At 44.0% G+C, this 13,052-nt stretch overlaps 1 protein-coding gene across 2 annotated transcripts; it reads left to right on the top strand.

Moving 5' to 3' along the window:
- Positions 1–8,547: 8,547 nt before the first annotated feature.
- LOC106612723 (mRNA decay activator protein ZFP36L1) lies at positions 8,548–12,141 on the top strand. Of its 2 annotated transcripts, none has more exons than XM_014214175.3 (2): positions 8,548–8,732; positions 9,864–12,141. In XM_014214175.3, the coding sequence occupies exons 1-2, from the start codon at positions 8,661–8,663 to the stop codon at positions 10,989–10,991; spliced, it is 1,200 nt and encodes a 399-aa protein (XP_014069650.1). In that variant the 5' UTR covers positions 8,548–8,660; the 3' UTR covers positions 10,992–12,141. The 2 variants fall into 2 exon arrangements, with proteins under 2 accessions (XP_014069650.1, XP_014069649.1); XM_014214174.3 differs by having other exon boundaries at positions 9,861–12,141.
- The last annotated feature ends 911 nt before the right edge of the window (positions 12,142–13,052 follow it).

The following is a 13,052-nucleotide window of genomic DNA, read 5'->3' as shown; positions in this document are numbered from 1 at the left end:
CAGACTTGTTTACGCTGCTGTGCGTTTTGTTGCCGATCTTACTTTGCTACCTGACGGTTTTTTACTTTTTCATTACCGTATATTTTTACTTTTTCCCTCACTCAACTTTTCACCCCGGAGGTTTTATCTGGACATGGTTCGTCAGGACTTCAAACAGCCGAAGCTAAGTAACATTAACATGATGCCTTCTAATTGCAGTCGTTGTACCTATAATATACAGGAGAACGATCGCCTTACGGCAAGGATAGCTGTGCTGCAAGCCCAGCTTCAGACGCGATCGTTAGGCAAGGGTAATTTCAGTGTAGGAAAGGATGAAACAGCGTCTGTGCCACCAGTAAGTACAGATAGTAACGTTAGTATAAACCCCCTCGCACGGTCCCCGCAGCCGGACATCTTTCTCATGGCTTCTGGAGGGAAACGCTGTAGGAATGCTCAACCGGTGTCGCTTATTCAGCCGACAGAAACTTTCAACCGGTTCTCCCCATTAAGCGAGTCGGAGTCGGAGGCCGAGACTTCTCTGGTCTCTACTCCTCCCGTTATGGGGTCTGAGACGCCGACGGCTCCCACCATTAGCTCTGACAAATTGAAAACCCTAGTCATTGGCGACTCCATTACCCGCAGTATTAGACTTAAAACTAATCATCCAGCGATCATACACTGTTTACCAGGGGGCAGGGCTACCGACGTTAAGGCTAATCTAAAGACGGTGCTGGCTAAAGCTAAAACTGGCGAGTGTAGAGAGTATAGAGATATTGTTATCCACATCGGCACCAACGATGTTAGGATGAAACAGTCAGACGTCACCAAGCGCAACATAGCTTCAGCGTGTAAATCAGCTAAAAAGATGTGTCGGCATCGATTAATTGTCTCTGGCCCCCTCCCAGTTAGGGGGAGTGATGAGCTCTACAGCAGAGTCTCACAACTCAATCGCTGGTTGAAAACTGTTTTCTGCCCCTCCCAAAAGATAGAATTTGTAGATAATTGGCCCTCTTTCTGGGACTCACCCACAAACAGGACCAAGCCTGGCCTGTTGAGGAGTGACGGACTCCATCCTAGCTGGAGGGGTGCTCTCATCTTATCTACGAACATAGACAGGGCTCTAACTCCTCTAGCTCCACAATGAAATAGGGTGCAGGCCAGGCAGCAGGCTGTTAGCCAGCCTGCCAGCTTAGTGGAGTCTGCCACTAGCACAGTCAGCGTAGTCAGCTCAGCTTTCCCCATTGAGACCGTGTCTGTGCCTCGATCTAGGTTGGGCAAAATTAAAAATGGCGGTGTTCGCTTTAGCAATCTCACTAGTATAAAGACCTCCTCCATTCCTGCCATTATTGAAAGAGATTGTGATACCTCACATCTCAAAATTGGGTTACTTAATGTTAGATCCCTCACTTCCAAGGCAGTTATAGTCAATGAACTAATCACTGATAATAATCTTGATGTGATTGGCCTGACTGAAACATGGCTTAAGCCTGATGAATTTACTGTGTTAAATGAGGCCTCACCCCCTGGTTACACTAGTGACCATACCCCCCGTGCATCCGGCAAAGGCGGAGGTGTTGCTAACATTTACGATAGCAAATTTCAATTTACAAAAAAAAAAAAATGACGTTTTCGTCTTTTGAGCTTCTAGTCATGAAATCTATGCAGCCTACTCACTCACTTTTTATTGCTACTGTTTACAGGCCTCCTGGGCCATATGCAGTGTTCCTCACTGAGTTCCCTGAATTCTTATCGGATCTTGTAGTCATAGCAGATAATATTCTAATTTTTGGTGACTTTAACATTCACATGGAAAAGTCCACAGACCCACTCCAAAAGGCTTTCGGAGCCATCATCGACTCAGTGGGTTTTGTCCAACATGTCTCTGGACCTACTCACTGCCACAGTCATACTCTGGACCTAGTTTTGTCCCATGGAATAAATGTTGTGGATCTAAATGTTTTTCCTCATAATCCTGGACTATCGGACCACCATTTTATTACGTTTGCAATTGCAACAAATAATCTGCTCAGACCCCAACCAAGGAGCATTAAAAGTCGTGCTATAAATTCTCAGACAACCCAAAGATTCCTTGATGCCCTTCCAGACTGCCTCTGCCTACCCAAGGACGTCAGAGGACAAAAATCAGTTAACCACCTAACCGAGGAACTCAATTTAACCTTGCGCAATACCCTAGATGCAGTTGCACCCCTAAAAACTAAAAACATCTGTCATAAGAAACTAGCTCCCTGGTATACAGAAAATACACGAGCTCTGAAGCAAGCTTCCAGAAAATTGGAACGGAAATGGCGCCACACCAAACTGGAAGTCTTCCGACTAGCTTGGAAAGACAGTACCGTGCAGTATCAAAGAGCCCTTACTGCTGCTCGATCATACTATTTTTCCAACTTAATTGAGGAAAATAAGAACAATCCGAAATTTCTTTTTGATACTGTCGCAAAGCTAACTAAAAAGCAGCCTTCGCAAATGGAGGATGGCTTTCACTTCAGCAGTAATACATTTATGAACTTCTTTGAGGAAAAGATCATGATCATTAGAAAGCAAATTACAGACTCCTCTTTAAATCTGGGTATTCCTCCAAAGCTCCATTGTCCTGAGTCTACACAACTCTGCCAGGACCTAGGATCAAGGGAGATACTAAAGTGTTTTAGTACTATATCTCTTGACGCAATGATGAAAATAATCATGGCCTCCAAACCCTCAAGCTGCATACTGGACCCTATTCCAACTAAACTACTGAAAGAGCTGCTTCCTGTGCTTGGCCCTCCTATGTTGAACATAATAAACGGCTCTCTATCCACCGGATGTGTACCAAGCTCACTAAAAGTGGCAGTAATAAAGCCTCTCTTGAAAAAGCCGAATCTTGATCCAGAAATTATAAAAAACTATCGGCCTATATCGAATCTTCCATTCCTCTCAAAAATTTTAGAAAAAGCTGTTGCACAGCAACTCACTGCCTTCCTGAAGACAAACAATGTATACGAAACGCTTCAGTCTGGTTTTAGACCCCATCATAGCACTGAGACTGCACTTGTGAAGGTGGTAAATGACCTTTTAATGACGTCAGACCGAGGCTCTGCATCTGTCCTCGTGCTCCTAGATCTTAGTGCCGCTTTTGATACCATCGATCACCACATTCTTTTGGAGAGATTGGAAACCCAAATTGGTCTTCATGGACAAGTTCTGGCCTGGTTTAGATCTTATCTGTCGGAAAGATATCAGTTTGTCTCTGTGAATGGTTTGTCTTCTGACAAATCAATTGTAAATTTCGGTGTTCCTCAAGGTTCCGTTTTAGGACCACTATTGTTTTCACTATATATTTTACCTCTTGGGGATGTCATTCGAAAACATGTTAAATTTCACTGCTATGCGGACGACACACAGCTGTACATTTCAATGAAACATGGTGAAGCCCCAAAATTGCCCTCGCTAGAAGCCTGTGTTTCAGACATAAAGAAGTGGATGGCTGCAAACTTTCTACTTTTAAACTCGGACAAAACAGAGATGCTTGTTCTAGGTCCCAGGAAACAAAGAGATCTTCTGTTGAATCTGACAATTAATCTGGATGGTTGTACAGTCGTCTCAAATAAAACTGTGAAGGACCTCGGCGTTACTCTGGACCCTGATCTCTCTTTTGAAGAACATATCAAGACTGTTTCAATGACAGCTTTTTTCCATCTACGTAACATTGCAAAAATCAGAAATTTTCTGTCCAAAAATGATGCAGAAAAATTAATCCATGCTTTTGTTACTTCTAGGCTGGACTACTGCAATGCTCTACTTTCCGGCTACCCAGATAAAGCACTAAATAAACTTCAGTTAGTGCTAAATACGGCTGCTAGAATCCTGACTAGAACCAAAAAATTTGATCATGTTACTCCAGTGCTAGCCTCCCTACACTGGCTTCCTGTTAAGGCAAGGGCTGATTTCAAGGTTTTACTGCTAACCTACAAAGCATCACATGGGCTTGCTCCTACCTATCTTTCCGATTTGGTCCTGCCCTACATACCTACACGTACGCTACGGTCACAAGACGCAGGCCTCCTAATTGTCCCTAGAATTTCTAAGCAAACGGCTGGAGGTAGGGCTTTCTCCTATAGAGCTCCATTTTTATGGAATTGTCTGCCTACCAATTTGAGAGACGCAGACTCAGTCTCAACCTTTAAGTCTTTACTGAAGACTTATCTCTTCAGTAGGTCCTATGATTAAGTATAGTCTGGCCCAGGAGTGTGAAGGTGAACGGAAAGGCTGGAGCAACGAACCGCCCTTGCTGTCTCTGCCTTGCCGGTTCCCCTCTTTCCACTGGGATTCTCTGCCTCTAACCCTTTTACAGGGGCTGAGTCACTGGCCTACTGGTGTTCTTCCATGCCGTCCATGGGAGGGGTGCGTCACTTGAGTGGGTTGAGTCACTGACGTGGTCTTCCTGTCTGGGTTGGCGCCCCCCCCTTGGGTTGTGCCATGGCGGAGATCGTTGTGGGCTATACTCGGCCTTGTCTTAGGACGGTAAGTTGGTGGTTGGAGACATCCCTCTAGTGGTGTGGGGGCTGTGCTTTGGCAAAGTGGGTGGGATTATATCCTGCATGTTTGGCCCTGTCCGGGGGTATCATCGGATGGGCCCACAGTGTCTTCTGATCCCTCCTGTCTCAGCCTCCAGTATTTATGCTGCAGTAGTTTATGTGTCGGGGGGCTAGGGTCAGTCTGTTACATCTGGAGTATTTCTCTTGTCTTATCCGGTGTCCTGTGTGTATTTAAATATGCTCTCTCTAATTCTCTCTTTCTCTCTTTCTGTCTTTCTCTCGGAGGACCTGAGCCCTAGGACCATGCCTCAGGACTACCTGGTATGATGACTCCTTGCTGTCCCCAGTCCACCTGGCCGTGCTGCTGCTCCAGTTTCAACTGTTCTGCCTGCGGCTATGGAACCCTGACCTGTTCACCGGACGTGCTTGTTGCACCCTCGACAACTACTATGATTATTATTATTTGACCATGCTGGTCATTTATGAACATTTTAACATTTTAACATCTTGACTATGTTCTGTTATAATATCCACCCTGCACAGCCAGAAGAGGACTGGCCACCCCTCATAGCCTGGTTCCTCTCTAGGTTTCTTCCTAGGTTTTTGGCCTTTCTAGGGAGTTTTTCCTAGGGAGTTTTTCCTAGCCACCGTGCTTCTTTCACATGCTTTGCTTGCTGTTTGGGGTTTTAGGCTGGGTTTCTGTACAGCACTTTGAGAATATCAGCTGATGTACGAAGGGCTATATAAAAATAAATTTGATTTGATTTGATTATGCACAACACACCGCAGAGTGGTTTATTGGCCATATACTATACCCCCTCAGGCCTTATTGCTTAAGTATGTTCCTGGAAATCTTGAATATTCTGTACCAATTAAGTTGGACATGACAGTCCCTCAGTCAATATACCACGACTAAGGGCTGTATCCAGGCACTCTGTGGTGCGTTGTGCGTAAGAACAGCCCTTAGCCATGGTATATTGGCTATATACCAGAAATCCCAGAGGTGCCTTTTTGCTATTATAAACTGGTTAACAACATAAGCACGACGCAATGTGGAGTGCCTGGATATAGCCTTTAGCCGTGGTATAACATGGCTTTCAGCCAATCGGCATTCAGGGTTCAAACCACCCAGTTTATAATGTCTGATATACCATGGCTTTCCGCCAATCAGCATCCATGACCCAAACTACCCAGTTTATAAATATTTAAAAAACCTGGCCATTTTGCATCAAAACTGTTGGAAGTATTTTTCGAGTAGATTAATCATGTGTATTGGTGGGTATTACATTTAAAATATTTTTTATTAAACCTTTATTTAACTAGGCAAGTCAGTTAAGAACACATTCTTATTTACAATGACGGCCTACCCCGGCCAAACCCTAATCACATCCCACAGGTATGCACTCTCTCACACACACAGACACGCACACACACCACCATCACTCAGGAGAAGATGTTTGGGACTGAGCTCTTCAGTGCCTCCTGACACTGTTGTTTAGCCCTCTCCCCACTAAACAATCACCCTTCACCCCCAATACCCCTCCCCCAGTCCCTTCCAGTGAAACCACTCCCCTTCACATCTTCAATGGGGGAGGAAGGCATTGTTAGCCCAAAAACATCTTACTCATTATGCACCAAAGCCCTATTAACCAAGCTGACCTAAAAGAGGCAAGGATGCACATCCACCTCTTCCCCCGGCCTTCTCTTCCTAGCCACACAAAACTCACCCACTCCCCCTGCTTTTGGACAACATTGCATCAAACATAGAAGCCCTTAATGCTCCGCTTAAACTCACAGATTGATGTTTACCACACTCTAATGGTCTTTAGACCAAACGGTTTGAAGGTCTTGTCTGTGAGGTGTTTGCATTTGTCATGGTCCACATAATCTATTCTACAGCTAGCACAGTGGTCAGGGCTGTTCCCTTAAGCCCTATGTTTTTCGGTCCTCTTTAAATGGAAACCAAAGGTATGGGTTATTTCACTGTGATTATAGAACAACAAATTCCTTTTTGAACGGTTAAAATATTGCAGAATCACAATTTTCTTCTGTTTTCTATTTGCATCTGGCTCCAGAATTTGAATTCGTCTTACCAAGGCACATCACAGTAGACATTGATAACGTACAAAAAATATTTAATAACACATTATACTTGAAAGCATTACATTAAATTATAGTAATGAGGTTTCATTTCTAAATTGTTGTGACAAATGAATTATTTGTTGTGTCTTTCAAAGTTGTTTTTACAATTGATACTGGGGGGATAGAGGAGCCTGTTTTGAAACTCTGCTATAGTTTCCTTCATCTCACAAAGAGGACCTTTGATTAAAATGTGCTGCTGTTTCGAGAGGGCACAAACCATTGAGCTTTGGGCATAACCAAAACAAAGCTTTTCTTTCGGCATTGTCCTGAGCTCAAGTTATGTTACTGAAAGACCTTAAGTGCATGGACATAAGACCTAAGTCAGCTTGTTCACAAGTGCCCTTGCGTCTCCAAAAGCCCCTTTGGCCTAACTTAACCCTCTGTCTACCCCCATTCCTCCTCAGTCTTTTTTCCTTTCCCTCAACAAGGTGCGATGCTCAATAAAGCAAAAGGAGACCATAATGTGAACCAACAAGTTGTCACTGACTACATACTAAGAGAGATTGGGACAATGGGATAAGACTCCAATTGATAGGATCCTGCAACAGTTTCTTAGTGTTGAACATCCAGGATCACATACTATATGTCTGCCAAACATCCCCTGGACCATCTCCACTCACGCTGCGTCTGGTAGGTTTTTAGTCTGCAGTCCCTGACCGTGCTACCTCTAAATGAAAGTCCTCAGTGCTGGCTGGACCCAACGTGTGACTACGTCACCCCTGCCTGCCTTCCGTCACCTCCAGGCATCATTGGCTTTAATGTCTGTATCTCTGGCCTGGGGGTGAAAACATTCAACACCTTCCACCTCTGAAATCAAAGGCCTTTCTCCAGGAGGTCTGTCGTCTCTGTATGTTTGAGCTCCAGTGGCTGATGCTACTGGTGGGCTCTGCCTGGTCTAGCCAACACTCTTTTATCTGACCAGGACATAACTCCCCCGTGATCTTGACATCAAGGTACTTCAGGATCCTCCTCCCATATGGACACACACTCAGAACGGGTTTGATGTTTTAATTTGGTGAGCCTTGAGGATGAAACTATATCTTCATGTGTGGTATGAGATTTCCATAAGTTAATAATGTGGGCTACAGACTCCACAAGTGAGAAGGTTTGTGACCATATAGCATGGGCTCCCGAGTGGCGCAGCGGTCTAAGGCACTGCATCACAGTGCAAGAGGCGTTACTACAGTCCCTGGTTTGAATCCAGACTGTATCACATCTGGCCGTGATTGGGAGTACCATAGGGCGGTTCACAATTGGTCCAGCGTCATCCGGGTTTGGCCGGGGTAACCTGTCATTTAAAATAAGAATGTGTTCTTAACTGACTTACCTAGTTAAATAACGGTTCAAAAAGCATTGCCATGCTGGCCAATGTGGCCATGCATTTGAATGAGCATGTTATGGACACAACTTGGTGTTGGATTCATTACATTTGTTCTTGGATGGTATGCAGAATGCTGATATTTTACATGACATACTGTTGCTCATTGCAATGCACTGACATTGGTTTGAATTGCTACATTGCTATTGCATCCTATCATCTGCTCATTCATATTTATGTGAGGAGAAAAGCACACTACCTTCATCATCTTGTCCAATTTGACCATGAATAATTATGTGCTTGTGGCTTCTGTCTTCATCAAACTACAACATATATCTGGCGTCTTTTGAAATTGTATTCACTCAAAATGAAAATGTATGAAAACAAGTCGCGATTTGGATTGTATGAGTGAGAGAAATGTTATGTTGTCCAATATTGTCCATCAATCGATGTTCATCAAAATGTTATTTGTTGTTGTGATGTGCTGTTTTGCCTGACTGGCATGCATCCAACTACTAGGCTGCACGGTGCGCCATACAGAGGGATGAGAGTTGGTGCGGGGGTGTGGCTATCGTATACAGTGTAGAGTTAAAACCACACGTGGACCAACACACGATTTGCAGTTCGTACAGAAAAGTTTGAAAAGTTTGACAACTGGAGCTAACAAACTTTCCCGTGTGTCCAAGATGGAACCCCATCTCAAGAAAATGCCATACGCGCTTAATAAATTTCTTGATTTGGAAGAGGTTATGTGCAAGGTAATTTGATGATTTTATACCATAAAAAATAGCTACTTAGATAGCCAGCAAACGAGGACTCGTGTTTGGCAGCAAGTCTATGTTGCACAAATCAACGGATGCCTTTTCAATTTTCAAAATCCTACATTATATATGCATAGTTTTGCTATATACCTAATTAGTTGAACTTGCCAACCAGTCGATTTCGAATGAATACCGGTAGTGAGTGAATTTGCAATGCTGCATTTTGGAACTGCAATATGGAGCCAATTGTTTTCAATTTGCAAGTTCAGTCGTCAGCTAGTGGTGTGGTACCTTTTGGTTCGTAATATCATGTTTGTTAGCTAGCTATGTTTATTAGAAAATATGGCAGACAGTTTGCGTCTAACTTACAAATCAATGCATATAGTCGTGCAACTGCTGGTGACGCTGAGCAAATGCATGTTGTCATTAATTGGCGTGCGTTAAGAACTTGTTTCACTAGAAGTGACTCAAACTATTGGTGGTTAACGTTTTAACGCTAGCTCGATTGCTCTTCAACTAAACATTCGTTTCCAAAATAGAATTGAAGCTTTCAATGCACAAGCTTAAATGTGGAGTGCTGATTTTATCCATGTGTAGATTAACGAACGTGCATTTGAATTAGTTTTTGTGCGCGCTTCAAAAGGGTATTAGCTATAGTGACGATGTGCTGTTAACTTACTAAAGTAACTGAATCCAAGCAACTAGCTGGAGGTAATAGCAAAACTGAGAAGTTGCATTAGCTAAAGTCACCCACAGTAGCCTTTCTTGCACATAAACAATTGGCCATTTGCAAAGTAAATCTTATAGCACCTAACTAGATGGTCGACTGAGTTGAACTATGCTGTTACTTTGGGCATTTGAAAGTATCATTCATGCAAAGTTTGGCATACTCAGGCCTTTGGACAGAATAGAAGTCTCAGTTTATTGACGTGCTAAGTTCCCCTTGGTTTTGCTATTTCCTGTCATTGTTTTTATGTAGAAGTGGGTCCTCCAGATGAAGTTAACATTAGATACTGTTCTTGGCTTGACTAGTTTTCTTTAGACAACAGACCATGTTATCTTTTTGTTTTGAAAATGTAGATGTATGTATAATTTTTTTTTCGTCTTTTCTTACTGTCTATCCAGCAGCTTCTGAGCCTGGATCTCCGGGACGCATCCAAGCAGTCAACATTCCCAGTGAGACCTGTTGGTTACAATAAGCCCTGGACCCTTTGTTCCCTCTCTGCATCTAGCTCTGCCCTCTCTACTCACTCCACAGAAAGTGCAACCATGACCTCCAGCCACTGGGGGCAGAACACAGATGCTTCACTCCCATCAAGATTGAAGATGTCATTCTGGGCTGAGCGCTCGGTCAGCATGGTGGAGCCCAGCACGTGCACCCTGGGCTGGGCCTCTACAGAGCCTAAACAGCCCCCAGCCTCCCCTACTGGTGGCCCTGTCTCTGGGTCTCCCACCTCCTCACGCTATAAGACTGAACTCTGTCGCACCTTTGCTGAGAGTGGCATCTGTAAGTACGGGGGGAAGTGCCAGTTTGCCCACGGCTTTGATGAGATACGTGACCTCAACAGACACCCCAAGTACAAGACGGAGCCTTGTCGCACCTTCCACACCATTGGCTTCTGTCCTTACGGCATCCGCTGCCACTTTGTTCATAACAACGAGGACGACCTGGGCCCTGGTCCTGCCAGACCTGGGCCTGGTCCCCAAACCCCCCGCACCAGACGACCCCCTCTACTTAGGCAGAGCTTCAGCTTCGGAGGCTTCCCCTCCGCCCCTCCACAGCCCCTGGAGCACTCCCTCCCCCACCCCTTCCTCCTCGTGCCTTCAGTCTCCCCTCCCACCTCAGCTGACATCACCGACCTGCTCTCCCACGCCTTCTCCGAGGTGGACTGTGTCTTTGAGCCGGCCCATGAACTCCAGTCTCAGTTTCTTCCCTCTCCTGACTCAGGCTGTTCCCTCTGTGGGTTGTCCCCTGTGCCTTCCCCCTCCCAGAACCCCTGTACCTTATCAGAGGGCTGCAGCCTGCAGCAGAGCCAGAGTCCCCCCTGTGGGCCTGCTCTCAGGGCCAGGAGCCTCTCCTATACCTCCCTGTCTGACCACGAGGGTGGGTGTGGCAGCTCAGCCAGCAGCCTCAGTGGGTCTGACTCTTCTGGTCCAGATGGGTCTGGTCGGCGGCTGCCTATCTTCAGCCAGCTCTCAGTGCCTGACGAGGGCTTCAGCAGCGAGTGCTGCAGCGGCACTAGCTTCTTCCTCTAGGTAGGATGGTCTCCTCAAACCTTCCTGAACCACTCAGTGCGTATTTTTTTTTAAAGCACCGTGACTGCATACTATTGTGTACCTAATGTATTGTACGGGCAGATGCTTGACACAGAAATGTGCTTCAGTTAAGCTCAAGCGAAATTAAGCTGTACAATTTCGAGGTACAAGTTGACAGCAAGGCAAGGTGCCAGAGTTGTTTGACTGACTGGTTTGGAGAGAGAAAAATGGTGTAATCAGTGTTATTGCCACTGGAAGTCCTCCATTCCTGCCACCTGCAGTTGTAAGAAGTGAACTAGTCATGTAAATGACAGTTTGAGAAGCAATTCATGAATCTTAGAATGTTAAAAAAGCCAAAGACAAGGACACAATGCATCTCTGCCAAGTTAGATTTCCCCCTATGAATGTTGGTTGACTATTGTGATATTTTTTTCTTTATTGTACACTGTTCTTCTGACTGGGCTTAAGAAATTGACCTTTTCCAAAAACCCACTTTAGTTATTTTATTGACTTTAGTGCCTGTAAACTTTTAGTTTTTTGTTGTTGTTGGAAACTGCAAATTTCACTGTTAGTTGCAGGGGAACCTTGGATTTTTTTTCTTCTATTTTATATCAAAGCTTAAATTGGTTTCATAACTTTACTTAGCAAGGTGGCTTGTGAGAATTAATAATTGTTTTCTCACTTGTTTCTGTAATCTCTGCAAATGTTTGAAGTTGTATGTAGATGTTCTGAAGACGCACCAAGAGTACAGTGTGTATCCCTTGTGTGGTAGACTGCATGTAATCCCTGATTAGCAGAAAAATACATGTAAATGGCAAAGTGATATGATTAAACTGGGTTGCCGTTAATCTGATTCTATTGAGTTGGACCTAAACGGCACCTGGTTCAGTAGATTGAATTGTAGTCTTTCTAGAAGTCCTTGGAGATCTAATGGTAGATGGTTTGTATCTGAGATGTTTTGGTAGTTGGTTCTGAGAGCGGATGCTTTTTTTGCATTCCATTGTATTTAAATACCTTTTTGACCAACATGTTTCAAGCTTCTTTAGTAAATTAAGTTTAATTTATTTTAATGTATTTATAGAACTTTTTGAGTTTGTATTAAGTTTAATATATTTTTTTGTTGTACTGGAAATAAACTTTTTTTAAACAATGTTTGTTTAATCTTACATGAATTGTATTTACTCTGTCTTCAAGGTGGTTGGGGGAATCTGCCCACAATGGTTGCATCTGTGAAATGCAGCACTACATTTACAAAGACTGAATTTGTCACGGAGCCATCAGTGTTTTTGCATAATGTCTACCATATTCCCAAATGAACATGCCTCTTCAGATTCTGATGAGTCACTCCAAATAACTTGTGTAGTGGCACATTGAGAAACTTTTGGTTTGTTTGCCTATAGCGTCCTGTCGCACTAACCTAGTTATAACACAGCTACACTGATTTCTTTGGAACTTTTGTTTCATTGTAAAGCAGGTCAATAGACACTACCCACAGGTTAATCTGTAGGCTACTGTAACGGGACTACTCTCTTCTATAGTTTGTCCTTTGTTATTCAGAGTGTGTTGGGAGTTCAGTGTGTGTGTGCATTGGGTGGGGGTAGCCAAGCGGATCAGATTTCATATGGAGATAAGATGGCTTTTGTTTCATCCCTAATCTTTACCCCCTCTGCTCACTCCCTGCATAGCAATACAACTGAATGCCTTCACATGACAGCTGACGCCTGGCCAAACCACTGCTGTGTCGTTTGCGTGGCTGTTTATTTTTAAACATGACAAAAAGCTAATAGTAGCTCAATGTGAAACGGAGTGACACACAATCTCTATACTTGAGTTACTCTAGGAGCAGTTAGCTTCCATCTCCCTTTTTCTCAATGACATTGCCATGTCAAATTAATATCCCATAAGTTTTCCCCCTTTTTAATATGTTGATCAGTTGCCCTCTATCTCCAGTGAGATTCATGGGTCATCGCAACGACAAAGAATCGGAGCATAATAAAACGAAAACTGAACCCATAGCACCGTTAGCGGGTCAGTAATGAGAAACTGATAGTTCATCATTCC

The sequence above is a fragment of the Salmo salar genome, chromosome 09 (genome assembly GCF_965601325.2).
Source record: "Salmo salar chromosome 09, fSalSal1, whole genome shotgun sequence".
In the NCBI taxonomy this organism is placed as follows: domain Eukaryota; kingdom Metazoa; phylum Chordata; class Actinopteri; order Salmoniformes; family Salmonidae; genus Salmo; species Salmo salar.
The sequence above is the reverse complement of the archived record's forward strand: the minus strand, read 5'-3'. Positions and strand labels throughout refer to the sequence as shown.